At 40.8% G+C, this 27,830-nt stretch overlaps 1 protein-coding gene across 1 annotated transcript in view; it reads left to right on the top strand.

Annotated features, from left to right (window-relative positions):
* MEI1 (meiotic double-stranded break formation protein 1) overlaps positions 1-27,830 on the top strand; it is a 576,193-nt gene that overhangs the window by 189,432 nt on the left and 358,931 nt on the right. Inside the window, exons 12-13 of the mRNA XM_089687729.1 lie at positions 14,711-14,813; positions 20,126-20,134. Of these exons, the coding sequence (XP_089543855.1) occupies positions 14,711-14,813; positions 20,126-20,134 (112 nt within the window). The remainder of the gene's footprint in view (positions 1-14,710; positions 14,814-20,125; positions 20,135-27,830) is intronic.

The raw sequence follows: 27,830 nt of genomic DNA, 5'->3' as shown, positions 1-27,830 counted from the left end.
GACAGCTTGCTGCACAGTTGTAAGGGAATTCCCGTGAGACGGCTGGCGAATAGACATGCGCATGTGCACAGAAATGCACGATCACGCACACACACACGCACGTGCACATGCGCTGCGAAGATTGGCGCCAGACGGACTATTTAAAAGGTGCCTCTGCCTGTGCTGAGTGCTGACTGGTCTTCAGCTGTTCCCTGTTTCCTGCTCGTTCCTGTGTGATTTCCTTGTTGCTGACCCGGCTTGTTCCTGACCTGACTCTGATTACTCTGCTGCTTGATACTGGTTCCTGACTTCGGATCTGCTCCTGACTTTGGCTTGCTTATGATTTGGTACCTCGCTGTTGATGACCCTGGCTATTTCTTTGACACTGCTCCTGTCTCCCTTCCCTGCTTCCTGCCTTGCTCTGGTGCACACCTGGTGATCTACCTAACCAGCTCTGCATATCACTACTGTGCCTGAATCGGAGGTTCATCAGTCTACCAAAGTCTCCAACTACAAGAGCTGCAAACAATATCTGCTGGCACTCTTGTCCCCCTTGTCCCTAGACACCCTCTGTTCCACTTCCAGTGGGGTCAGGGCTAGTGACACAAGTGAGGCTGACCTTGTCATTTCAGTCTCCAGTCAGGTACGTGACAGTACCAGTCAGCCAGTGATGGAGTCTGAAGGGGAGGCCTCTGCAATGGGGGACATCTGTCAATCAATCTTTGCCTTGTCTTAAATGGTGCAGAGTTTGCAAAGAAACCTTCAGCACATGGAAAACCAACTACCCACCAAGTCAGATGTCTCAACAGCCATGGGTCCCTCTGCAGTCTCAGACATAACTACTCAGACAGAGCTCAGCATGATTCATGGAACTTTTCCTCCCCCGGAACCCCGGGTTTTCAATACCTTAGTTTTTCACGGGAGATCGCAGGAAGTTTCGAACCTTTCGTAACTCCTGTGAGCTATATTTATCTGCTACCAAGAACCTTTGTATCACAAAGCACCAGAGTGGGATTCATTATTTCACTCCTTCAGAATGAACCTCAATCGTGGGCACACCACCTTCGTGATCAACATGATCTGGCTCTGACTTCAATGGACTCTTTTTTCTCAGCGATGTCACAACTTTACGCTTATCCCTTCCTTCGTCAGACTGCAGAATCTATGCTTAGCAAGCTACAGCAGGGCCCAAGGTCTGTAGAGGAATAAGACAGTGAGTTCCGTATATGGAGTTCTGACACTCAATGGAATGAGTCTGCTCTCCGCTATCAGTTTTGCCTTGGCCTCTCTAACACCCTGAAAGATGAGCTTGCCCAAGTTGGGGTACCAACCAGGCTAGAGGACCTGATAAACCTTGGCATTCTAATCGATCGACGGATCTGGGAAAGACGGGATGAAAAATTTAACAGGGGTGTCTTGATATGCTCAGAGATGGAGACTCCTGATCCCTCAACCACTGCTGTCACATCAGACATACTCCCCAGTAAAAGAAGGCATCATAATTCTCTTAGAAAGAGCTTCTGGAGACCACCATTATCCTCTGCTGAACGTCTTCGATGACAAAACTCCAACCTCTGTCTCTGCTGTGGTGATGCAGGTCATTATGTACTGACGTGTCCAGTGAGACCTCATAAGTCTCCTCCTAGCTGGTTCTATATGATGCACCCCCAAGGAACCAGTAAAATGCACCTCTCCTTCCACCTTCACTTACAATTTTGCTGAAAGAACTATTACTGTTCCAGCAATTATAGACTCTGGTGCCTATAGCTGCTTCATGGATTCGACCTTCGCTAACCAAAATAAGATCCCCCTCCGTACTAAGACACAAAGACTTTCGGTCCATCTGGCTGATGGCTCTGGTATCAGTTCTGGTCCTGTGACACAAGAGACTATGCCAATTTTCTGCCACTCCTCCTCGGGACATCAGGAATTTCTATGTCTGGATGTCATAACTTCACCAATATTTCCGGTCATCCTCGGCATGCCCTGGCTAAGAGCGCACAACCCATCCATCAATTGGTTTTCTGGGGAGATCCTTTTACCTTCCGCATATTGTCAGAACCATTGCATTCCAAAGGAACCATGCACAGTAACTCCTCTTCTTAGTATCCATCCTGATTCTGAGACGATGAAACTCGTTCCTGTCGCTTACCATGATTACCTGGATGTATTCAACAAAAAGAGTGCCAATGCTCTTCCTCTGCACCACCGTTATGATTGTCCTATTGAACTTCTGCCCGGTGCTGAAATTCCTTTTGGGCGAATTTACCCCCTCTCCGAATTGGAATTAGAGGTCCTCCGGAGTTTTATAGATGAAAGCTTGGAAAAAGAGTTTATTCGGCCCTCTACATCACCAGCGGGAGCTGGCATCTTCTTTGTCGAGAAGAAGGATCATACCCTCAGACCATGTGTAGATTACCGTGATCTGAATAAAATAACAGTCAAGAATCGCTATACTCTTCCCCTGATTCCTGAATTGTTCTAAAGGCTACGAGGGGCATGTGTCTTTTCAAAGCTGGATCTGAGAGGCGCTTACAATTTAGTCAGAATTCGCGAAGGGGATGAATGGAAGACGGCCTTTTGAACACACTTTGGGCATTTTGAATACCTGGTGATGCCATTTGGCCCCTGTAATGCCCCAGCAACCTTCCAACACTTTGTGAACGATATATTTCAGGACTATCTTGATTTATTTATTATCATTTACTTGGATGACATCCTAGTCTTTTCCAGCTCAATTGAATGACACCGGGATCATGTAAAGAAGATTCCCAATAGATTACGCCAACATCACCTCTATACCAAAGCTGAAAAGTGTGAGTTCGAGAAACAGACTTTTGATTTCCACGGACTTGTGTTCATCCCCGATGGCATTGCTATGGATCCCCAGAAGGTGACCTCTGTATTAGAATGGCCCATTCCACGAGACAGGAAAACAGTACAACGTTTTGTGGGATTTGCCAATTTTTGCAGAAAATTTATTAAGAACGTTTTAGGGATCATTGCACCAGTAACACAGTTAACCAGGTAACATGTTACTTTCAAGGGGACTCCTAGGGCTCAAGCAGCCTTTGAACGATTAAAAACCTTGTTCACCTCTGCACCCAGATCCTGCCTTAGCCTTTGTCCTTGAAGTAGACGCTTCTGAAAATGCTGTTGGAGCTATATTGTCACAATGACAGGGACTCCAATCCCTCCTTCACCCTGTTGCCTTCTTCTCTAGAAAGTTAAGCTCCTCTGAAAGGAATTATGATGTGGCAGACAGAGAGCTGTTAGCTATCAAGGCAGCCCTTGAGGAATGGCGCTACTTGCTGGAGGGAGTTTCACACCCTATCCTCATCTTTATGGATCACAAGAACCTAGAGTACTTGAGAACTGCAAAACGTCTAAGGCAACAACAGGCAAGATGGGCACTGTTCTTCTCCCGCTTTGTGTTTCACTTGACATACCGTCCAGGATCAAAGAACGACAAGCCCGATGCGCTCTCACGATGTTTCATGACCCAATTGTACTATCCGAACCTAACACGATTCTGCCAGCTAAGAACTTTTTACTCCTGCAAACAGACCTTGTAGCACAAATAAGGGAAGTGGTTGATGATCATCCACCCCCCTTGGAGATGCATCTTCAGCTAAGAGACGGTCTGTACCTTCACAAGGAACAAATTTACATACCTCAAATTTGGTCTCCCGTTCTTTCTGGTGGCCAAACTTAATGAAGGATTGTAAGAACTATGTTAGATCTTGCTCAGTATGTCTTCGAAACAAGTCTGATAAAGCCAAAACCTGGGGCCTGTTGGAATCTCTGCCAGTACCCAAAAAGCCATGGAGTATGATTTCTCTGGATTTTATTGTAGAGCTTTCCCCATCTGAAGGGTTCACCACTATTTTTGTCGTGGTTGATCGTCTGTCAAAGATGGCTCACTTCATTCCCTTGAAAGGGACTCCTTCTGCCGCTGAGACTGCTTCTGCTATTATCTGAGAAATAGTAAGATTACATGGTGTTCCTAACAATATCGTGTCCGATCGGGGAGTACAGTTCACTTCTAAGTTCTGGAAAGCTTTGTGTGAGGCACTAGAGATCGAACTTCACTTCTCTTCTGCATATAATCCCCAAACAAATGGACAAACGGAGAGGACAAACCAGATCCTGGAACAATACCTAAGATGTTTCTCATCTTATTCACAGGATGACTGGGTGTCTCGCCTTCCGTTAGCTGAATTTGCATACAACAACTCCATCCACTCTGCTACCAAACAGTCCCCTTTTTACTCCAACTATGGATATCACCCTTCCTTCCTTCCTGAAATACCGGTGGAACCCGCTGTCCCGGCAGTACAAGAAAGGATGGATTTCCTCAGTAGGAATGGCCAAATACTGCAAAAAAACTATTTTAGAGGCTCAAGCAAGTAACAAAAAATATTTTGACAGAAAAAGAAGGGGCAACCTAAATCTGAAACCAGGAGATAAGGTATGGTTATCTACCACAAACCTAAAATTGAACTGTCCTTCAAAGAAGCTTGGTCCAAGTTACCTGGGACTATTTACATTTAAGAAAATTAACCCTGTGGCTTTCAAATTAATACTACCCAAGAATATGAAGATTCATCCAGTATTCCATATCTCCCTGTTAAAACCAACTATACCATGTATATTTCCAAATCGAGATACAGAGACTCCTGCTCCACTGCTGGTCGAAGGTGATGAAGAATATGAGGTGGAGGCTATCCTGGATTATAGAAAGAGGGGTGGTCAGACCCAGTTCCTCATCAAATGGAAAGGATACGGTCCAGAGGATAATTCCTGGGAACCATCCGCTAATGTCCATGCTCCACGATTAGTTCGAGCTTACCTTCACCTTCATCCTGAAAAACAAGCTTTAGTAGGCATCTGGAGGCTGCCACTAAGGGGGGGGCAATGTAAGGAAATTCCCATGAGACGGCTGGCGCATGCGCACAAAAATGCACAATCATGCACATGCACGTGCACACGCACGGCGAAGATTGGCGCCAGACGGACTATTTAAAAGGTGCCTCTGTCTGTGCTGAGTGCTGGCTGGTCTTCAGCTGTTCCCTGTTTCCTGCTCGTTCCTGTGTGATTTCCTTGTTGCTGACCCAGCTTGTTCCTGACCTGACTCTGATTACTCTCCTGCTTGATACTGGTTCCTGACTTCGGATCTGCTCCTGACTTTGGCTTGCTTATGATTTGGTACCTCGCTGTCCGCCCGTTGATGACCCTGGCTATTCCTTTGACACTGCTCCTGTCTCCCTTTCCTGCTTCCTGCCTTGCTCTGGTGCACACCTGGCGATCTACCATACCAGCTCTGCATATCACTACTGTGCCTGAATCGGAGGTTCATCAGTCTACCAAAGTCTCCAACTACAAGAGCTGCAAACAACATCTGCTGGCGCTCTTGTCCCCCTGGTCCCTAGACACCCTCTGTTCCACGTCCAGTGGGGTCAGGGCTAGTGACACAAGTGAGGCCGACCTCGTCATTTCAGTCTCCAATCAGGTACGTGACAGTAGTCTTGTATCCTTGGCCCCAGTTAGCTGCCTGGGTGATCGCCAGACCGAAACTAAATGTAAACCTAGATTGGAAGCTCCAAGGAGCAGGGCCCTCAAATCCCTCTTGTATTAAACTGTATTGTTTCCCATTATATTGTAAAGTGCTGAGCAAACTGTTGGCGCTATATAAATCCTGTATAATAATAATAAACAAAGGGCTTGGGATATAGGTGATGTAATTGTTCAACTATGGCAATGCCCATATTTGGGAAATGACTTGTCATTGGGTGGGCAGAGCTTGATGGAGGACTGAGAGTCATTATACAGTCCAATAGTGACTTTCAAATCCGCCCACTGCCATGAGCTGTCGATCTAAAGCAAGGTGGACCTGATGGGGAACTATATCGACAAAGTTGCAGCACTAGAAGTGAGACTTCTTGAACGTTGTGTAAGTGCAATAGGACAGTCTTTGTCCTTTTATCCACTACTACAGCTCACAAGTTATCAAGACCTCAAATATTAGAAGAGGCCAAAAGAGTATGAAAGTGACCTTGATATCAATCCAAAAAATGAGACAGCAACACCACCTCCACCTGGTTGCAAAGATGTAAACTTACCAGACATCCAGACAGTGCTTGTAGAGGTCACTATGTGCTTTATGGAAATTTGGCAACAAATCGGGAAGTATCCATATTGGTAATAGCAAATATCTCCCAGAGATAATACCATGATAGTCTAATACCTTTTTTTTATTATTAAAAAAAAAAAACCTCTTCAACGACCACAATAAATACTGGTTAAGGAATTGCTCTTAAAAATATAAAAACACTTTCTCCCCACCCGAGCATACAGCATGTATCATCAGCATGTGTAGCTCTGCCCAACCTGTTTTCTTCTTTCTTCTGGGAAGGCTGTCCACAAGGTTTAAAAGTGTATCTATGGGAATGTTTGACCAATTTTCCAGAAGTGCATTTGTGAGGTCAGGTACTGATGTCGGACAAGAGGGCCTGGCTCACAGTCTCCACTCTAATTCATCCCAAAGGTGTTCTACTAGGTTGAGGCCAGTGAAGTTCCCCCACCCCAAACTTGCTCATCCATGTCTTTATGAACCTTGTTTTGTGCACTGGTGCGCAGTCATGTTGGAACAGGAAGGGACCATCCCAAAACTGTTCCCATAAATTTGGGAGCATGAAATTGTCCAAAATCTCTTGGTATGCTGACACCTCAAGAGTTCCCTTCACTAGAACTAAGGGACCAAGCCCAACTCCTGAAGAACAACCCCATACCATAATCCCCCTCCACCAAACTTTACACTTGGCACAATGCAGTCAGGCAAGTACAGTTCTTCTGGCAACTGCAAAACCCAGACACAACCATTGGATTGCCAGACAGAGAAGCATGATTCGTCACTCCAGAGAACATGTCTCCACTGTTCAAAAGTCCAGTGGCAGCACTCTTTACACTACTGCATCCAATGTTTTGCATTGCACTTGGTGATGTAAGGCTTCAATGCAGCTGCTGGGCCATGGAAACCCTTTCCATGAAGCTCTCTACGCACTACTGTTATGCTACGCACTATTGTTCTGATGGCCACATGAAGTTTGGAGGTTTTTAGCTATTACTGTAACTCTGCAGACAGTTGGTGACTTCTGTGCACTGTATGCGTCAGCATGCGCTGACCCCGCTCTGTCATTTTATCTGGCCTACCACTGTGTGGCTGAGTTGCTGTCGTTCCCAGTTACTTAAACTTTGTTATAATACCATTAACAGTTGACTGTGGAATATTTAGTAGCAAGGAAATTTCATGGATGGACGTATTGCACAGGTGGCAACCTATTACGGTACCATGCTTCAATCCACTGAGCACCTGAGAGAGACCCATTCTTTCACAAATGTTTGTAGAAGCAGTCTGCATGCCTAGGTGCTTGATTTTATATACCTGTGGCCATGAAGGTGGTTGAAACACCTGAATCCAATGAGTTGAAGGGGTGTCCCAATACTTTTGACAATATAGCGTATTTCCCTTAAACCTATATATACTATGACGTTCATCGTAAATCAATACAAACATAATTTCATACATACTGTATGTAACAAATATATACTAATCCTCAAAAGTGTATAAATCATCAAAGTTTAAATGAATATATGTGCATGCTGTGATTAATTATAATCTATAAACATAAACCTTTAATTATATAGTAGCAGTAAAACTGTTGATGTCCGATCCTATGTTTAACCCGTGTGGTATGAACATTTTCAACTCATAAATTCACCTGGTTTCCATTTTAGAGATTTCTCATGTTTTATTGCATCCTCTCGAATGAGGACATTATTTGTGTATTCCATAAATGTAATCCCTCTAGGGTTCCTATTATGATGTGTGCGAAAATGTGCAGATAGACTATGCACCTTAAATCTATTTCTAATATACATATGCTCTCTCAAACATACTTACAGTGTCTGCGTGGTCCTACCTACATATTGAAGACCACACAGACACTGCAAGAGATATACTACATGATCTGAATGACACGAAACAAAGGTATTAAGGCTGAACCTATTTTCACTGTAGTTAGAAAAGAAGGACTTTAGCATACAATACTGTATTCCATTTACCTTGCTGATGGCACATTTATTGCAAGGATGAAACCATTTAATCCCCTAAACAAAGAAACCTTACTCAGGGGTCCAGCACATTAAGGGCTAATTTATTCCACAAGTTTGGGACTTCTCTAAAAAGAATAGCTGGGTTATCATCAAGATATTAGTTAAAACAGGGTCCCTCTTTAACAAGGTGCCAATGTTGATATCTTAAAACTGGGCAGAAAAACCAGTAATAAAGGAACAACCAAAGTTTGATTCTTTCCTCCTCTGTTGTAATAATAATTGTCTATCCATTTGCCCTACTTCCCTAATATCTTTATCTAAAACATCCTTTCTATACCCCCTTTCCAAAAATCTATTTTTAAGCACCAATGCATGATCAACATAATCCTGTGTTTCCACACAATTTCTCCTAATATGTACAAATTGTCCCTTTGAAACATTTTTGAGCCACAGTGGATGATGTGAACTACTTGTCAGGATAAAACTGTTCCTATCCATATTTTCAAAATAACATCCCTCCTTAATACTGAATAGACGTAGTGTATAAAGTAAGATTAAGGAAATTGATTTAATTTGTACTATACTCAAAGGACAATTTAATATTTCTATATTATAATACTGATCTCCCTGAAGGCACTGGTGATGTTGTCTTAGCATTAGTGTGGCTGGAGCTACTTTATCAGTGCCTTTAGGGAAACAAGGAAGTGGACACAAGAAAGTTAGGCAAATAAAAAAAAAGTGTTAGGTGATTTCACATTAGCATGCAGAGATGCATGCTGTTGTGGGTTTTATCAGGGGGAGGGAGGTCCAACCTTAACTGTATTAAATATATAACATGTTTACTTTTTCAAAAGCATACAATATACAGTATCTCCTTTATTCAAGGACACATAACAACTTTGCCTCCCAAAGTACGCTGTAGACTTATTTTTATTGTTAACGGATAAGTTCATCTTTTGGACAAAAATAATAAATGCACATTTTTTTGCTGGTAAAGTAGATCAGTAGATCGCTGATGCCATGCAGGTCTCTTGCAGACTGTTTGCTGTACGGGATGTATGAGCAAGCAAATATACTTGACAGGAAGCTTCAATGAACTACCACGGCGCTCCACAGCACCATGATAGTTCATTGAAAACTATAAGCCAACAGCTGCTAAGGCTGTTGGGACTTGTAGGCACTCATTCACAGAACACAGTGAATGAGTGACGTAGCCATGTGGGCGGAGCCCCACACAGCTGCGCTGTTTTCAAATCTGACAGATGGTATGGGGAAACTTATCCCTGTACTATCTGTCAGGGGTGGCGTTGGGCTTGGCTGCGCTATGGAAATATGTTAAATGTTCTACCCTAAAAATGGGTGGAGCATGCAACATGTTCCAAAGGTGAACTTATCCTTTAATGAAAATGAGTTCAGACTTAATGCTTTTAACATTTGGTCCTAAAAATATTATTCTTAGTACATTATGTTTACTTGTATACATATTTATAATTATATTATTCTCCTTTTTTAATATTTGGGCTGTTTCTGCCCAACATTCTCCACCTCTTTTTTTATTTTTTTCCTATCCACAATTCTCACCTCCTTTTATTTGTTTGGGTATTATGTTATAATTTCTACTTATTCTGTAGCATAACGTATATATCTTACTTTGCTATGGTATGCCTGTGTCTTACAGAGGTTTATAAACTATTAAACCATAATATCAAAAAAGATCTAATTGCTCTCAATAAAAGAACTTTGGCATTATGATATTGTAATTCCCTGAAAATTGGCATTCTATTACTTCAGGAAACACATTTCTTCCAAACATGTGTACATCTTACCTCCACCATAATTATTCTATGTTCTATTTGTCTAGCAGCCCAATGAAAAATAGAGGGGTTGCAATTTGTATATACAAAAAAAGTACCTTTCATGACTCAAGATTACCATAAAGCAGGGGTGGGCAATTATGGACCTCCAGCTGTTGGTGAACTACAATTCCTATCATGCCTCTGCCTTTGGGAGTCATGCTTGTAACTGTCAGTTGTGCAATGCTTCATGGGACTTGTAGTTCTACAACAGCTGGAGGGCCATAGTTGCCCACCCCTGCCATAAAGGATAAAGATGTACTTTTTTTAATGGTTGTTGAAATCATCCACTATCACACAATATCCAAAATTTCAAATTATGCTCCCAATACTAAACAAATTGAATTTTTCCATTAAATGTTTTCTCTTTTACTTCCTCAAGCGGAGGGTCAAATTATCATAGGAGGTAACTCTAACTTTAGGTCCATATTTAGATAAATCAGCCCCTCATCAACCTAAAATTAATCAACCCTCCAAAAGCCATAAATTAGCTTTTCTATATCCCAATATGACATTCATCACATGGAGGAATCTTAATCCTTCTACAAGAAATTACTCACATGTCAACAAAAGTTATTCATGTATAAACCATATATTAGTTTATTCATCACTTCTTCCCTTTGCTTCTGAAGCTAAGACTTTATCAGTCTTGGTTGGACCACTAACCAGTACAGCTTCTTATTTCTAATTTGTGGATGAAACTGGCTAATTTTCACTGCCATTTAAACAAATTGTCACTCAATGACATTTCTTTCATCTAACCTATTGAATATGAAATTCTAACATTCTTTCAAAATAATAATTCAGAAGATACCTCATATGCTACTAATTATTATTATTAGCTCATAAAGCATTTCTGGTAAAAATACTACAACTGGCTTTCAGAATTAAAAAAGACAAGACTATTCAACTTGAAGAGATTGAACTGAAATTATTACTTTAAGATAAAAAAATCCTTAACAAAACCTAGGATCTAAAATAGAAGAAATCAGAACATCTTTGAACGTATGTTTGACAGCTGTTGTAGATACTGTAAATCTTTGCGATGATACAGACACAAGTTTTACCCAGGGAGATAGACCTTGAAAACTCAGTCCTAGGCCTAATATTGTAACATTTTCTAAATTACATCCTTCTAGTGGAACTTTAACACAAAACCTCTAATCCATTACTGAGGAATTTAAAACATTTTACAAATCACCTTACTTGAAACAAAAAATTCCCACAAAATTAGCTGAAAAATAGTTACATATTTTGTTAGGTTGAACAAAGATGCTATTCCATTTAGTTCAATTACCGTATTTTTCGCTCCATAAGACGCACCTGACCATAAGACGCACCCTAGGTTTTAGAGGCAGAAAACAGGAAAAAAAAATTCTGAACTAATGGACTGCAGACATAGTACAGGAGATGACCAGAGACTGCAGACATAGTAGAGGAGATGACCAGAGACTGCGGACAGTACAGGGATGACCAGAGACTGCGGACACAGTACAGGAGATGACCAGAGACTGCGGACATAGTACAAGAGATGACCAGAGACTGCGGACATAGTACAGGAGATGACCAGAGACTGCGGACATAGTACAGGAGATGACCAGAGACTGCAGACACAGTACAGGGGATGACCAGAGACTGCAGACACAGTACAGGGATGACCAGAGACTGCGGACACAGTACAGGAGATGACCAGAGACTGCAGACACAGTACAGGAGATGACCAGAGACTGCAGACATAGTACAGGAGATGACCAGAGACTGCAGACATAGCACAGGAGATGACCAGAGACTGCAGACATAGTACAGGAGATGACCAGAGACTGCGGACAGTACAGGGATGACCAGAGACTGTGGACACAGTACAGGGGATGACCAGAGACTGCGGACACAGTACAGGGATGACCAGAGACTGCGGACACAGTACAGGGATGACCAGAGACTGTGGACACAGTACAGGGATGACCAGAGACTGCGGACACAGTACAGGGATGACCAGAGACTGCGGACACAGTAGAGGGGATGACCAGAGACTGCGGACACAGTACAGGAGATGACCAGAGACTGCGGACACAGTACAGGAGATGACCAGAGACTGCGGACACAGTACAGGGGATGACCAGAGACTGCGGACACAGTACAGGAGATGACCAGAGACTGCGGACAGTGCAGGGATGACCAGAGACTGTGGACAGTACAGGAGATGACTGCTGACCTTTGGGGAGGTGGGGGGTGGGTACCTGAATTTGACAGGTACCCGCTCCCACTTCCGCAGAGTTTTTTTTTTATCTTACCTGTTCCTCTATCCAGCCGCGCGCTGTCTTTCCGGCTTCTGTAGTGTGGGCACTCGTCGGACAGCCGGATTCCCAGTGCGCATGCGCGAGAAGCGCTGCGCTTTGTGATTGGTCCGGCGGCTTCTGGGATCTGTCATGTGTCCCAGGTACCGCCTTACCATTCACAAACAGCGCTGCTTCTTGCGCATGCGCACTTGGGACCCGGCTGTCACGCACACTACAGAAGCCGGGAAGACAGCGCGCCGCTGGATAGAGGAACAGGTAAGGTCCCACTGCAGAGCTGAGCGGCCGGCCCGGTATTCTGACACGGCGGCGGTGGAAATACCGGACCGGCCGCTCTATATTCGCTCCATAAGACGCACTGACATTTTCCCTCCTTTTTTGGGGGAAAAAAAGTGCGTCTTATGGAGCGAAAAATACGGTAATTAAAAAAAACACACACAAATAGAAAGCCTCCGTACATACCCTCCTATACCCATAGTTGATCCAGAAAAAGGTAAAAAAAACCCAATAAAGCAAGATCCAATTCACTCCAGTGGGAAAAAACAAATCCTTCCTGATCCACCATGAGGCAATCAGATATTCCCTGGATCAATCAAAATTCAGTTTGAACAATTGAATATACAAATCTTATCTTCTTCTGAGAAATCCAAGGCTGATAGTCCATTTACAATGGAAGAAATCAAATAACTATAAAACAATTAAACCTTGCAAAGGTCCAGGACTCGAAAGATTCTCTGGGATATACAATACCAAAGTTGTAGATATTTTTGCTATACATCACAATGATTGCTTCAGTAGCATTAGAAATGGGAATTCCATTCTTTCCACAGATAATTTGGCTTCTCCCAAAAGAAAAAAAAGGATCTATTAATTTATTTTCCTTACCAGCAACAAGCTTATATTATTAACTAAAATATTTGCTAATAGAATGTATTCTTTTATATAACAATATATACATCAAGATCAAGTCAGCTTTGTTTCTGGCCACCAAGCATCCCACCAAAGCAGGCATGTACTTGAGCTAGTTTTTATTGTTCAAACAAACTGTGATAGTAAAACCAATAGATGGGATATGCTTTTACTCCTCGACCTGCAAAAAGCATTTGACTTTATTATTATTTTGGAGAAACCTCTTTTTTTATTTTAGAAAAATGTAATTGGACCCAAGTTCATTGTGATTTTAAAATGCCTTTACAATAATCCCAATGCTATTAGATCTGTTTAAGAGCTCAAACGGTGTGTATCCATAGAAGCACTCATTAAGGATGTCCTCTATCTCCTATCCTATTTACAGTATATTGGCCGTTGAACCACTGGCTATAGCCAAAAATGAAAATTCTGACATATAAGGTATAGCTACAGGAAATTGATAACATTAATGTACACTATTTGCAGATGACATTTTGATGCTCCCTACTCCTATGGTTTATATCCCAAACCTATTGAAATTATTACAATATGTTTCTACCAGTTCAGGAATCAAGCTTAATTATTCTAAATCACAAGCCATGAAACTTAACTTAACTTAAACATACAGACTGAAAACATTCATGGAGTGAACAAGAGAGGTTGGCTATGTTCCTACATACAGTGGGACCATGGAGAACAACATAGCCACACTCTAACAGGAAGTCAGATCACAGCAGCTAAAAAAAGGAATTTGGAGATTTGGAGGACACTGAGAGCAATAGAAATGACACGTATGCCTAGGGTGAGCAGTGCAAGTGAGCTGTGGAGCAATAGAGAGACATCTAGTTGGGAACCCAGCTTCCGTAACTGGATAGTTGAGCTGCTGTTTTCTGAGACCAGAGGGTGTTTCTTCACATGCTGTGTTTAACCTCCTATAATTTGGAAGTTAGCAGCTTCTGGTAAGGTGCGCAAAAAAAGCGGCAGTGGACACACTTGTGAAGATGCATGGCACTCTGAGCGTAAGTGGTAAAGTTTGAAGCCATCAATCACACAAGCACTATACTATTTATTTATTTATTTATTACATTTCCACTTATTTATATGATATTTTGGACAAATTGGAAGCTTATAAACTATTTATTATATTTTGAATTGTTACCACATATTTACCAAATTTTTTCATTTTTTTGTCACTTTTTTATGAACTATTTGGCACGGAACATATATGAAATGTTTATATTTATGGCACATAAGCACTTTATTTGATTTGGTATAGCCTTTTAAATTTGCACATGTATATCTTATGTGAATATTCTGTCACTTTGTAGATGATTTTGGTTTAAAGGCACAGAGCACCTATTATTGGATTATTTGTGTATATTTGGTATTCAAATATTGGGGTAGCTGCAGTCCTTCATATTATTGTTGCGCAGGTTTTTCTCTTTCTTTAAATGTATGTAACAAATGCTTGGTTTCCTCTGTATCTTTACTTGAAAATTAATAAATATCATTGACCATGGGATTAAATTATAATTTTTTTTTTACAATTTTTCTTTACAGGAAGGATCATCTCAGTACACCAGTACAATATAGTGAATTAGAGAGGCTGATAAGTAAAATGTTGGAATGCTGTGCAGATCTCCCTTTAACATCACTAAGGAGGGTGAGTTATTTTTGAGCTTTCTGGCCACAAACCGCGTACATTGTACATAATCAGTATTGAAAGTTACAGATGGGTTCATTTCTGCTTTCCAAATTTACCTGCCAAGTGTGGCCATTAGGTGATTGCAACATATTTTATGACATCAGATGTGATTGGATTCGGTTGATTGGATTGAATGGGTGTGGTGTTTGTTTGATCATTTTCTATTATCATATTGTGCATGTGTGAATACTTTTACTATTCTACGACAAAATTATAAAATATGTGGTCTGATGCACCCTGTGATGCGCCTCCAACCCTACTCAAACATATTTCCAAACATATTAATTTGTCTTGGGACTTTAAATGAGGAGCAACATACACAACTAATGAATACATAGTAAACACATTTTTCGGTGAATAAATGCAGTTCTAATAAGATAGCATAAAAAAACACATACAATACTATCAAGCTGATCTTTAGTAATTGCATAATGCATTTCATATAAAATTTCAATATTACAAATATTAATACATGAATAAATTAAATAAATGCATCCTAAAACTTGATGCGTTTGGTGAAACCCTGTTCACTTCCTCAGGAATAGATGCACATATAAATATTTGTAAGGTTGAACATCAATTTTGAAATACATTACAAAATGGGTAATGAATGATATTATGCAAAGACCAAGGAATCAGTTTTAGGGAAGAAGGTGTAAAAAATGGATATAAATAAAAAATATGTGTCTAGTTAGGTTATATACCTGAATCAGAATTCCTACAACTGATTCTCTGGACATGGGTTTCGTTTTCTTTTTCTCAATCTATTTATTATTATACAGGATTTATATAGCACGAACAGTTTGCTCAGCGCTTTACAATATATAGGAAGACAAAACAGCAACAATACAGTTCAATACAAGAGGGTTAGGAGGGCCCTGCTCCTTGGAGCTTACAATCTAAGAGGGAGGGACTGGTGGTACAAAAGGTAGTAACTGTGGGGGATGGACTGGTAGGAGGAATAGAAGATTCCGTTATTAGCTGAAGGCAGGATAGCCTTTCCTGAAGAGATAGGTTTTCAGAGATCGCCTAAAAGTGGGCAGAGTAGGCGATAGTCTGATAGATTTGGGTAGAGAGTTCCAGAGGATTGGGGAGGCTCTGGAGAAGTCCTGGAGACAAGCATGGGAGGAGGAGACAAGGGAGCTAGAGAGCAGGAGGTCGTGGAAGGAGCGGAGAGGACTGTTTGGGTGATATTTGGAGACAAGATTGGTGATGTCATTTGGGGCAGAGTTATAAATGGTTTGATATGTTATTGTTAATGTTTTGAATTTTATTTGTTGGGCAATGGGAAGCCAGCGGAGGGACTAGCAGAGAGGGATGGCAGATATGGTGTGGTTAGTAAGGTGAATGAGTCTGGCAGCAGCATTCATGATAGACTGAAGAGGGCATAGCCTGTGATGCGGTAGGCCAATGAGGAGGGAGTTACAATAGTCAAGGCAAAAGATAACCAGGGAGTGAATAAGTTGCTTAGTGGTTTCAGAGGTTAAGAACGGGTGTACCTTGGAGATGTTGCAGACGTGAAGTCTACAAGATTTGGAGAGTGATTGGATTTGGGGCTGAAAGGACAGGTGGGAGTCTAGGATTACACCTAGTACCCTGGCATGAGGGGAGGGACTGATGGTTGTATTGTTGATCTTGGTTGTATTATTTATCCAGGTACACTTTTTAGCAGTACCAGTTTACAACTCATTTGGCCCTTTTTTTTATTTCACTATTATATTTTTGTTTCATTTCATTTTGGCTGACATTATTATAGTTGAATTCACCTATTCTTCTCCCTGACACTGTAATGTATCCTTTAAGTTAAAGTGGTTGTAGATGCAGAAAGTTTTTTATCTAAATGCATTCTCTGCAAAACCTTCTGTGGTCAGTTCCCCATAGACCCCCTAAATACTATCTGAGTCCAATCTCAGGCTGCGCCTGAGAGCAATGGCTCGCTCCTCTCTCATTCTCCTCATTGGACATGGAGGAAGCAGCAGGAGCCATCACACAGGGACAAGCCATGCTGTGTGTGTCAATGGACGCATAGAGCCTGGCTTGGGAGTGAGTCCGTGGCTTTTTATGGAGGCACTCTGAAGAGGGGAGGACCAAGGAATGCTGGAAGAAGACCCAAGAAGAGGAGGATCGGGGCTGCTCTGTGTAAAACCATTGCACAGAGCAGGTAAGTATGACATGTATGTTATTTTTAAAAATCCCTTTACAATCACTCTAAGCCTTAAAATTCATCCATACAGGTAAGTTCACCATAAAGGAAAAAATTAAATGCAAATATTTTTTGCAGAAAAAAAAGTAAATTTATTCTTTTTTATTATAAGAGCCTGTAAAGCATTGCATCACAATCAGTGGATGGCAGGTGCTTCTGCACACTCTCCCTACAGCTTTTTACCCATACCTCCATACAGGTTTTCAGTTACAAAGCTGGAGGATGTGTGTATGGACTAATGCAGGCCATAGATGGGTCGAAAAACGGCCGATTTTTCTTTTAAAAAACGAAAAATCGGTCGTTCAAGCGGCCGACGTTACCAGCAATGGTAAAAAAAAATCGGCCGATTTTCATCCCGTCTACAGCCGGCAAAAAGTGTCCCTGCAGAGAGCTCTGCTATTTCTTTGACAGTTCTTTGACAGTTCTTTGACATTTACAGCGGTTGCAACATTGTATCTATTTGTATCCATTTAGGATACAGATGTTTTTATTCGGAAACAAATAGATACAATGTTGCAACCGCTGTAAATGTCAAAGAACTGTCAAAGAAATAGCAGAGCTCTCTGCAGGGACACTTTTTTGCCGGACTGGAATTCCTCTTATTTTTCATCCTTCTTCATCATCATCCTCTTCTTATTCTTCATCCTCCTCCTCATCTTCTTCTTCTTCATCATCATCCTCTTCTTCATCATCACCATCCTCTTCTTCTTCTTCATCATCATCATCCTCTTCTTCTTCTTCTTCTTCTTCTTCTTCATCATCCTCTTCTTCTTCATCATCATCATCCTCTTCTTCTTCATCATCATCATCCTCTTCTTCTTCTTCTTCATCATCATCCTCTTCTTCTTCTTCATCATCATCATCATCATCCTCTTCTTCTTCTTCTTCATCATCCTCTTCTTCTTCATCATCATCATCCTCTTCTTCTTATTCTTCATCATCATTCTCTTCTTCTTCTTCATCATCATCCTCTTCTTCTTATTCTTCATCATCATCCTCTTCTTCTGCTTCTTCTGCTTCTTCATCATCACCCTCTTCTTCTTCTTCATCATCATCCTCTTCTTCTTCTTCATTATCATCCTCTTCTTCTTCATCATCATCCTCTTCTTCTTCTTCTTCATCATCATCCTCTTCTTCTTTTTATTCTTCTTCATCATCATCCTCTTCTTCATCATCCTCTTCTTCTTCTTCTTCTTCTTCTTCATCATCCTCTTCTTCTTCTTCTGCTTCTTCATCATCATCTTCTTCTTCTTCTGCTTCTTCTTCTTCATCATCACCCTCTTCTTCATCATCATCCTCTTCTTCTTCATCATCATCTTCTTCTTCATCATCATCATCCTCTTCTTCTTCTTCATCCTCCTCCTCATCTTCTTCTTCTTTATCATCATCATCCTCTTCTTCTTCTTCTTCTTCATCATCACCATCCTCTTCTTCTTCATCATCATCATCATCGCCATCCTCTTCTTCTTCTTCTTCATCATCATCCTCTTCTGCTTCTTCATCATCATCCTCTTCTTCTTCTTCTTCATCATCATCCTCTTCTTCTTCATCATCATCCTCTTCTTCTTCTTCTTCTTCATCATCATCATCCTCTTCTTCCTCTTCTTCATCATCATCCTCTTCATCATCATCCTCTTCTTCCTCTTCTTCATCATCATCCTCTTCTTCATCATCCTCTTCTTCTTCTTCTACTTCTTCATCAGCATCATCCTCTTCTTCATCATCATCCTCTTCTTCTTCTTCTACTTCTTCATCAGCATCATCCTCTTCTTCATCATCATCCTCTTCTTCATCATCATCATCCTCTTCTTCTTCTTCTTCATCATCATCCTCTTCTTCTTTTTATTCTTCTTCATCATCATCCTCTTCTTCATCATCATCCTCTTCTTCTTCTTCATCATCATTATCCTCTTCTTCTTCTGCTTCTTCATCATCATCCTCTTCTTCTTCTGCTTCTTCTTCTTCATCATCACCCTCTTCTTCTTCTTCATCATCATCCTCTTCTTCTTCTTCATCATCATCCTCTTCTTCATAATCATCCTCTTCTTCTTCATCATCATCATCCTCTTCTTCTTCTTCATCATCATCCTCTTCTTCTTCTGATTCTTCTTCTTCATCATCACCCTCTTCTTCTTCTTCATCATCATCCTCTTCTTCTTCTTCTTCATCATCCTCTTCTTCTTCATCATCATCCTCTTCTTCTTCTTCTTCTTCTTCTTCATCCTCCTCCTCATCTTCTTCTTTATCATCATCATCCTCTTCTTCTTCTTCTTCTTCATCATCACCATCCTCTTCTTCTTCTTCTTCATCATCATCCTCTTCTGCTTCTTCATCATCATCCTCTTCTTCATCATCATCCTCTTCTTCCTCTTCATCATCATCATCCTCTTCTTCTTCTTCTTCTGCTTCTTCATCAGCATCATCCTCTTCTTCTTCTGCTTCTTCATCATCATCCTCCTCCTCTTCTTCTTCATCATCCTCCTCCTCTTCTTCTTCATCATCCTCTTCTTCTTCTTCTTCATCATCATCCTCTTCTTCTTCATCATCATCATCCTCTTCTTCTTCATCATCATCATCCTCTTCTTCTTCATCATCATCCTCTTCTTCTTCCTCTTCATCATCCTCTTCTTCTTCCTTTTCCTCTTCTTCTTTTTCTTCTTTTTGTCTTCCTCTTGCAGGTCACTGCTCATGCGCAGATTTTTTAACGGTAAAAAATCGGCCGATTTGCCCATCATTGCCGCGAAAATCGGCCGATTTTTTTCCAACTTTACCGATAAAAAAATCTGCCAAAATGCCGAAAAACGGTCGAACAAATAGCCCACTAACGATCGGAAAATCGGCCGATTTTATTTTCGGCCGAAAAATCAGCCGATTTTCGACCCATCTATGGCCTGCATAAGAGTGCGCTTATCAGCGCACTTCTAGTCCATTGAGAACAACATCTTGAGGAGGACGTTTTTTTCAATTTGACATTGAAATTCTGCGAGATCTTTGGTGGCCTTCTTGATGAGGAGACCTCATAAAAGGCGTTTGGGCAAACCAGGAGTGTGAGTGAGGATAGAGACAGAGCCCCACTGTCTAGGGACAGGATTGATAGAGCAGGGAGAGGTTCTAGATGAGAAGGGACAGGTTGTACACTACACTCTGAAGCCTGAGAAAAGAAAAGTGGGCAGCCTCATACAACAAGAAGCTGTGTCACAGGCTACATAGTATTATATCACCATCCTTCAAGCACTAGCATGCCTCCAGTAATTGAAACTGGTAAACAATGTATGCACTAGCCATTCTGTGATAGCTGTTCTGTTGCGCCTCTCACATCAGTGCATTACTAATACTGTGGTAATTTTGTTCAAATCAGTACAAGATAAATTCAGTGTTCACATGGCTTTGTGACTACATCACAACTTTACCAAAAATGTTTTGAAAATGTTTTGTCTTTAGATGTTCTTGGTATCTCTGAATGGGGGGAATTAGACATGTGCAGAACAAAAAATTAGTTTTGTTTCAATTTATTTATATAATTTTGTTTAGTTAAATTCATTTAATTCATTTTCGGAATTTGTTTTGTTTATTCAAATTCGAGTTTACGGAAAATTAAAATTGTCATTCAAATTCAAGTTTATTCTATTTATAATTTGAATTTCGGAAGACGGTTATATTCTGTTTTATTCTGTTCTATTCTATTGTTTTTCTATTTTTTTCTATTCTATTCAAATTTATTCTATCTGAAATTCAAATTTTGGAAGACGGTTATATTCTTTCTATTTTGTCCTATTCTATTGTTTTTGCTATTCTATTCTTTGCTATTCTATTATAATCTATTCTATTTGAATTCAAATTTATTCTATTCGAATTTCAGAAGACCGTTTTATTTTTGCTATTCTATTCTTTTCTGTTCTATTTTTTTCTATTCTATTCTGTTCTATTCACATTTATTCTATTCAAAATTCGGAAGACGGTTATGTTGTTTCTATTTCATTCTATTCTATTGTTTTTGCTATTCTACTCTTTTATTTTCTATTCTTTTGTAGTCTATTCTTTTATTTTCTATTCTATTCTTTTGTAATCTATTCGATTTGAATTCAAATTTATTCTATTTGAAATTTCAATTTCCTTTTCAAATTTGATTCGATTTTCAGATGTAATTTTGTTTCATTATTTCAGATTCGTTTAAATTTGTCCAAAAAATTTGTCCAAATTTTGATTCGGAACAAAAGAAACTGCACATGTCTAGGGGAAAGTCTGATGACACAAACAGGATTCTGTCCCCCATTAAGAGATCATGTTACATGCAGTGTAATCCATTAAATAACTTTACTCTACTCACATTAGTGGAGGAGGTGGGGGGGATCTGAGTCCCTGTTGGACCATCTATAGTCTGTAAAAAAAACTCAGGTATGTAAAAAACGGGTATGTACATAAACTCACAAACACAATAGCAGCTATGAGTTTGTTTACATTTTTTTCAGCACACTGACAGCTTTCTTATAGAAGTGATTCGGGTGACTCTGGGATAGTGTACTTTCCCAAAATAGTGCTGCTCAACTAAAACATGACTACTTCTCCCAAAAAATAATATATCAGCTAGTGTTTAGTGAATAACATCAGAATTACTATTCAAAATGCAAAACCATAAGAAAGTGCAAAATACCAACCATTAAAAATAAATCTGCAATAAATATAAAAGGTAAGTGTTCATGCAGTCCTCATTAGAAGGATAGAAACCATATATTCCCATGATCCAATAAAGTGTCAGCAGTGCAGTATCTTCATTCACAGAAATAAAAGTACTCCCAATCTCCTCGTGCAGCACCATCACTCTGCTCAATGCTGCCGTTTACCTCCACCTAATGATTAGGTCAAAGACAAACTTTTCCCAATCATATGGGTAACAACTCCTGATATCTCACGATCCCAAATAGATGATTCGGTCGGTCATATATGATTCAGGGAAAGAACGGAAATACCTCATGGCATAGTATCCTACTAAAAACAAATGTATTAAAAGGGTGCTCAAAATGTACTCACAAATATAGTGCACTGGTTCCGTGCACAAAAAATAATCTCTTGTTCAATAATAACAAAGATTGCCCGTTTAAGGAGAAACATCTGTCCGGCATCACAGAAGTAAAATAACTGATCCCGCACTTCTGGCGTCCTGACGTCACTAACCACGCTACTGACGCGTTTCGTGATGAATAGCGTAACTTCCTCATAGGATAAGCTGGTGTGACGTCTAAGCCTCATTTTTATAGACAAATGTGTTTATCGGTCACCTAGCAACCACAGAAAATAAAAGGCACCAGTGCATAATAACCCACTGGACCCCACTGCAAAATAAAGGAAACAAGCTGTCCAATGAACTCCAAACCCACTCCAAACTGATGTTTATCCCTTTGACATCAATAAAACACAATTTCATCAAAACTATATATTATTCTATAATCTATTACATATAAAATTTCATATTTAATACATAAAAAGATATATTAAAAACACACTAAAATAAACTATTATATATTTAACCACTTGCCTATCGGGCACTTATACCCCCTTCCTGTCCAGGCCAATTTTCAGCTTTAAGTGCTGTCGCACTTTGCATGACAATTGCGTGGTCATGCAAAACTGTACCCGTATGACTTTTTTATAATTTTTTTGAGACAGATAGAGCTTTCTTTTGGTGGTATTTAATCACCTCTGGGTTTTTTATTTTTTGCTAAACAAACCAAAAACCACTGAAAATTTAGGAAAAAAAAATGTTTTTTCTTAGTTTCTGTTATAACATTTTGTAAATAAGTGATTTTTCTCCTTCACTGATGTGCGCTAATGAGGCTGCAGTGATGGGCACTGATAGGCTGCACTGATGGGCACTGATAGGCAGCACTGATGGGCACTGATGAGGAGGAACTGGTAGGTGGCACTGATGGGCATTGTCAGGCATCACTGATGGGCTCTGAGAGGCAGCACTCATATATGGCACTGATAGGCGACACTGATAGGTAGCACTGACTGGCACTGTTAGGTGGCACTGACTGGAACTGTTAGGTGGCACTGATAGGCGGCACTGATGCACACTGAAAGGGGGCACTGACTGGCACTGATAGGTGACACTGACTGGCACTGATAGGTGGCACTGAAAGGCAGCTCAGATGGGCACTGATATGTGGCATTGATGTGCACTGGTAGGCACTGACAGGTGGCATTGATGGACACTAACAGGTGGCACTGATGGGGCTACACTGATCATCAGGGCACACTGATCATCAGTGCCCTGATGATCAGTGTACATGTCCCCTCTGAGTAATGCCTCAGCATGGACAGCTTGTGAGGAGAGGAATGCCGATAACCAGCATTTCCTTATTTACATGCGATCAACTGTGATTGGATGCAGCTGATCACATGACAGAGCTGACATCTTCGGCTCTTTCCGTTGATCGGTGATCCGCTGTGCCCCAGGGACACAGCGCACCACCGATCGCCGCACTGCGTGCCCCCGGGGGCGCGCACACGCGGTTAGAGTGGGGGGACGTCATATGACATCCTCCCAAAACGAGAGAACCGCCTTGCGCCCATCATTACCTTATATGGTGGGCGGGAGGCGGTTAAACAAATGTGATGTTATAGTTTTATTGAATATTCTAATAATGTTTTGGGTTTTTACGTTTTTTTTTTTAAAATGCGCATTTAGTTTGTGTAAAAATATGTAAACATTTCTCAGGCAGAGAAAGGCCTGGCCACAAGCTTAACTGCCTCTTAACCCTTAACCAAACTAAGCCTAAATAAAAAATAAAATTATCATCTGAACTATCAGGCCTGTATTTTTTTGCCATTGAGTTCATAATTTGGCTCTAATTGGTACCAGTCTTTGCTGTCAATTTATTGCCCTGCATTGTCGAAATAGCAGCTAAAAGTATGTGTCCCTGAAAGTGTTAGAGAGTCTGTATATAGCCCTACAGAACAGACAGTGCACAGTCCACATGTGCTTTTTTCCTTCACTGCAATAAGGAAACAGGAAACTTTATTTCAGAGCTTTCTCAGTTCTATAAATCTGTTTCTTGTAAGCAGTTTTGTCAAAGCATCTACAATCTTTTGTTCCTCATGGGTTGAAAGTCTTTGCATCTCATCCCATGAATCTGGCTCTGGTTTTATTGCTTTGTGAGCAACATAGGACAGACGTTTTGCTGGGATGCCTTTATTGCTTCTGGTGGATTTCCTGGGTGAAGCCTCTTGTGGCCTGGTTTCTTCTGTTAGAGTATTTGGATTGTCTGAGTTCATTTCTTATTCTGTGTCACTTTGTTGCTTATCCTTATGTAACACTGATGTGGAATTTCCCTCAGTTTGAAGCTGAAGTTTCATCTGTAATTTTAGCCTTTGCAAGTAAGATATCCCCTTTTGTGCTGGCACAACTGTCATCTTGGAACTACATTGCCCTGTTTTGTGAGCTTCTTCACTGACAAAAGATTAATTTCAAAAGCAGGGACAAACAGTACATTTTTCACAGGTATTTTTCTGGTAAAGCTGGGAAATAAGACAGTAAAGAAAACCATCTCCTATTCTTTCTGATTCAATGTTTTGCCCATTAGCTGTGTTTTTTTTCTCTTTTCTGGTCAAGGTGAACAAAGACATTTCTATCATTTGTCATGTGACTGTAACTGCTGAATCAATACACCATGCCTGCAAAGATGAGGTGCAATGTTTGGATTGAAAAACATTAATTATCTGAAGAAAAATCAGTTTCTTCCTTCAGACTTTTGGCCTTTTGTAGTTTAGTTTGTTTTAGCATTCCAGCTTTTCCAGATTCTGCAATCAGCTTTTAAATGGCTTTCTTTCTTGCACACAAAGCATTCATATGTTTCTTGTTGCATATTACTGATTTTATTCCTGTCTTAAACCACTTTCCTACTGGGCACTTTTAACCTCTTCCTGCCCAGGCCAATTTTCAGCTATCAATGCTGTTGCACTTGGAATGACAATTGCGCATGCAACACTGTATCCATATGAAATTTTAATTATTTTTTTCACACAAATAGAGATTTCTTTAGGTGGCATTTAATCACCACTGGGTTTTTTATTTTTTGCACTATAAACAAAAAAAGACCGAAAATTTGGAAAAAAATGTTTTTCTTTGTTTCTTTTATAAAATTTTGCAAGCCGGTAATTTTTTTTCTTCACTGAAGTGAGTTGATGAGGCTGCAGTTATAGGCAGCACTGATGGGCACTGATAGGCAGCACTGTTGAGGCAGCACTGGTGGGCATTGATGAGGAGGCACTGATGAGGCTGCACTGATATGAGGCACTGATGGGCAATGAGAGGCAGCAATGATGGGCACTAATAGGCAGCACTGAAGGACACTGACTGGCTGCACTAATGGGCACAGATTGGCAGCAATGACGGGCACAGATTGGCAGCACTGCTGAGCATTGATAGGCAGCACTGTTGGGCACTCATGGGCAGCACTGATGGGCACTTTTGGGGCTACACTGATAATCAGGGCACTGATAATCAGTGCCCTGATTATCAGTGTAGATCAGGGGTGGGCAACTGTGGCCCTCCAGCTGTTGGTGACCTACAAGTCCCATCATGCCTCTGCCTTTGGGAGTTATGCTTGTAACTGTCAGTTTTGAAATGCCTCATGGGACTTTTGGTTCTACAACAGCTGGAGGGCCACAGTTGCCCTCCAGCTGTTGTAGAAAGGATTAATCTACAGTGTAGATTAATCCTTTCTACAACAGTGTAGATTAATCCTTTCTAGGATGTAGAAAGGATTAATCTACAGTGTAGATTAATCCTTTCACAGCTGCCGGTTATAACCGCCGAGTGTATTTACACGGTGATCAGCTGTGATTGGACACAGCTGATCACATGGTAAGAGGCTGCTGTGATTGGCCCTTTACCGTTTCATGTGATTAGCTGTGTCCAAAGGACTCAGCGATCACAGAGACGACTGCGCTGTGGCCTTCATTTGGCTATAGTGTGGTCAAGAAGTGGTTAAAGTAGACTCTGCAACAGAAGCACTGTCACTATAAGTGCTTTCTGTTTAATGCTTATGTTCATCCACAAGATTTCCCTTAACATGTTCCAATGTCAGTTCTTCATCTGGACGTGCATCAAGTGCTGTGACAAGCATTTCAAAACTTTCTTCTCCTGTAATTCTCAGGTGTTCAACCATTTCCAGGGTGTGTGTTTCATCAGCCTGGTTTGATATGGCTTTCTAATCAAATACAGTTTATTGCTGAGATTAGCTTTTTCATGCACCTTTTGTAATTCTTCCCACATTTCTTTAACAGAACTTTACATATACAGTTGCAAGAAAAAGTATGTGAACCCCTTGGGATTACGTGGAGTTTTGCATGAATTGGGCATAAAATGTGCTCTGAACGTCATCTAAGTCACAACAATAGAAGAACACAGTCTGCTGAACATAATACTACACAAACATTAGATGTTGCCATGGTTTAAATGCACATAACATGTAAACATTCACAGTGCAGGGAGGAAAAAGTATGTGAGGCCCTAGCTTAATGACTTCTCCCAGAGCTAATTGGAGCCAGGAGTGAGCCAACCTTGACTCCAATTAGTGTGATGATATTGGATGTGTTGCTGACAGCTGTCCTGCCCTTAAAAAACACACACCTGTTTTGGGTTTACTGGTTTCAAGAAGCACTGTCTGATGTGAACCATGCCTCGCAGAAAAGAGCTCTCAGAAGACCTACGATCAAGAATTGTTGACTTGCATGAAGCTGGAAAGGGTTACAAAAGTATCTCCAAAAGCCTTGATGTTCATGTGTCCATGGTAAGACAGACTGTCTACAAATGGAGAAAGTTTAGCACTGTTGCTACTCTCCCTAGGCATGGTCATCCTGTAAAAATGACTGCAAGAGCACAGCGCAGAATGCTGCATGAGGTAAAGAAGAATCCCAGAGTGTCAGCTAAAGACCTACAGAAATCTCTGGCACATGCTAACATTTTTGTTGGCACATCTACAATAAGGAAAATGTTAAACAAGAATGGAGTACATGGGAGGACACCACGGAGGAAGCCATTGCTGTCCAAAAAGAATATTGCAGCACGTTTGAAGTTTGCAAAAGAGCACCTGGATGTTCCACAGCACTACTGGCAAAATATACTGTGGACAGATGAAACCAAGATTGAGTTGTTTGGGAAGAACACACAGCACTATGTGTGGAGAAAAAAAGGCACAGCACACCAACATCAAAACCTCATCCCCACTGTAAAACATGGCGGAGGGAGCATCATGGTTTGGGGCTGCTTTGCTGCCTCAGGGCCTGGACGGATTGTTGTCATTGATGGGAAAATGAATTCCAGAGTTTATCAAGACATTTTGCAGGAAAACGTACGACCATCTTTCCGCCAACTGAAGCTCCGCAGAGGATGGATGATGCAACAGGACAATGACCCAAAGCATACAAGTAATTCGACAAAACAATGGCTGCAACAGCACAGAATACGCCTTTTGGAATGGCCCAGTCAGAGTCCTGACCTCAACCCGATTGAAATGCTGTGGCATGACCTTAAGAGAGCGATTCACACCAGACATCCCAAGAATATTGCTACACTGAAACAGTTTTGTGAAGAGGAGTGGTCCAAAATTACTCCAGATCGTTGTGCAGGTCTGATCTGCAACTACAGGAAACGTTTGGTTGAGGTTATTGCTGCCAAAGGAGGGTCAACCAGTTATTAAGTTCAAAGGTTCACATACTTTTTCCTTCCTGCACTGTGAATGTTTATGTGCAATTTAACTATGGCAACA

The sequence above is a fragment of the Staurois parvus genome, unplaced genomic scaffold, assembly GCF_062004578.1.
Source record: "Staurois parvus isolate SC_StPar_1 unplaced genomic scaffold, SC_StPar_1.0 ptg000436l, whole genome shotgun sequence".
Taxonomy (NCBI): domain Eukaryota; kingdom Metazoa; phylum Chordata; class Amphibia; order Anura; family Ranidae; genus Staurois; species Staurois parvus.
This window is presented reverse-complemented; position numbering and strand designations above follow the sequence as displayed.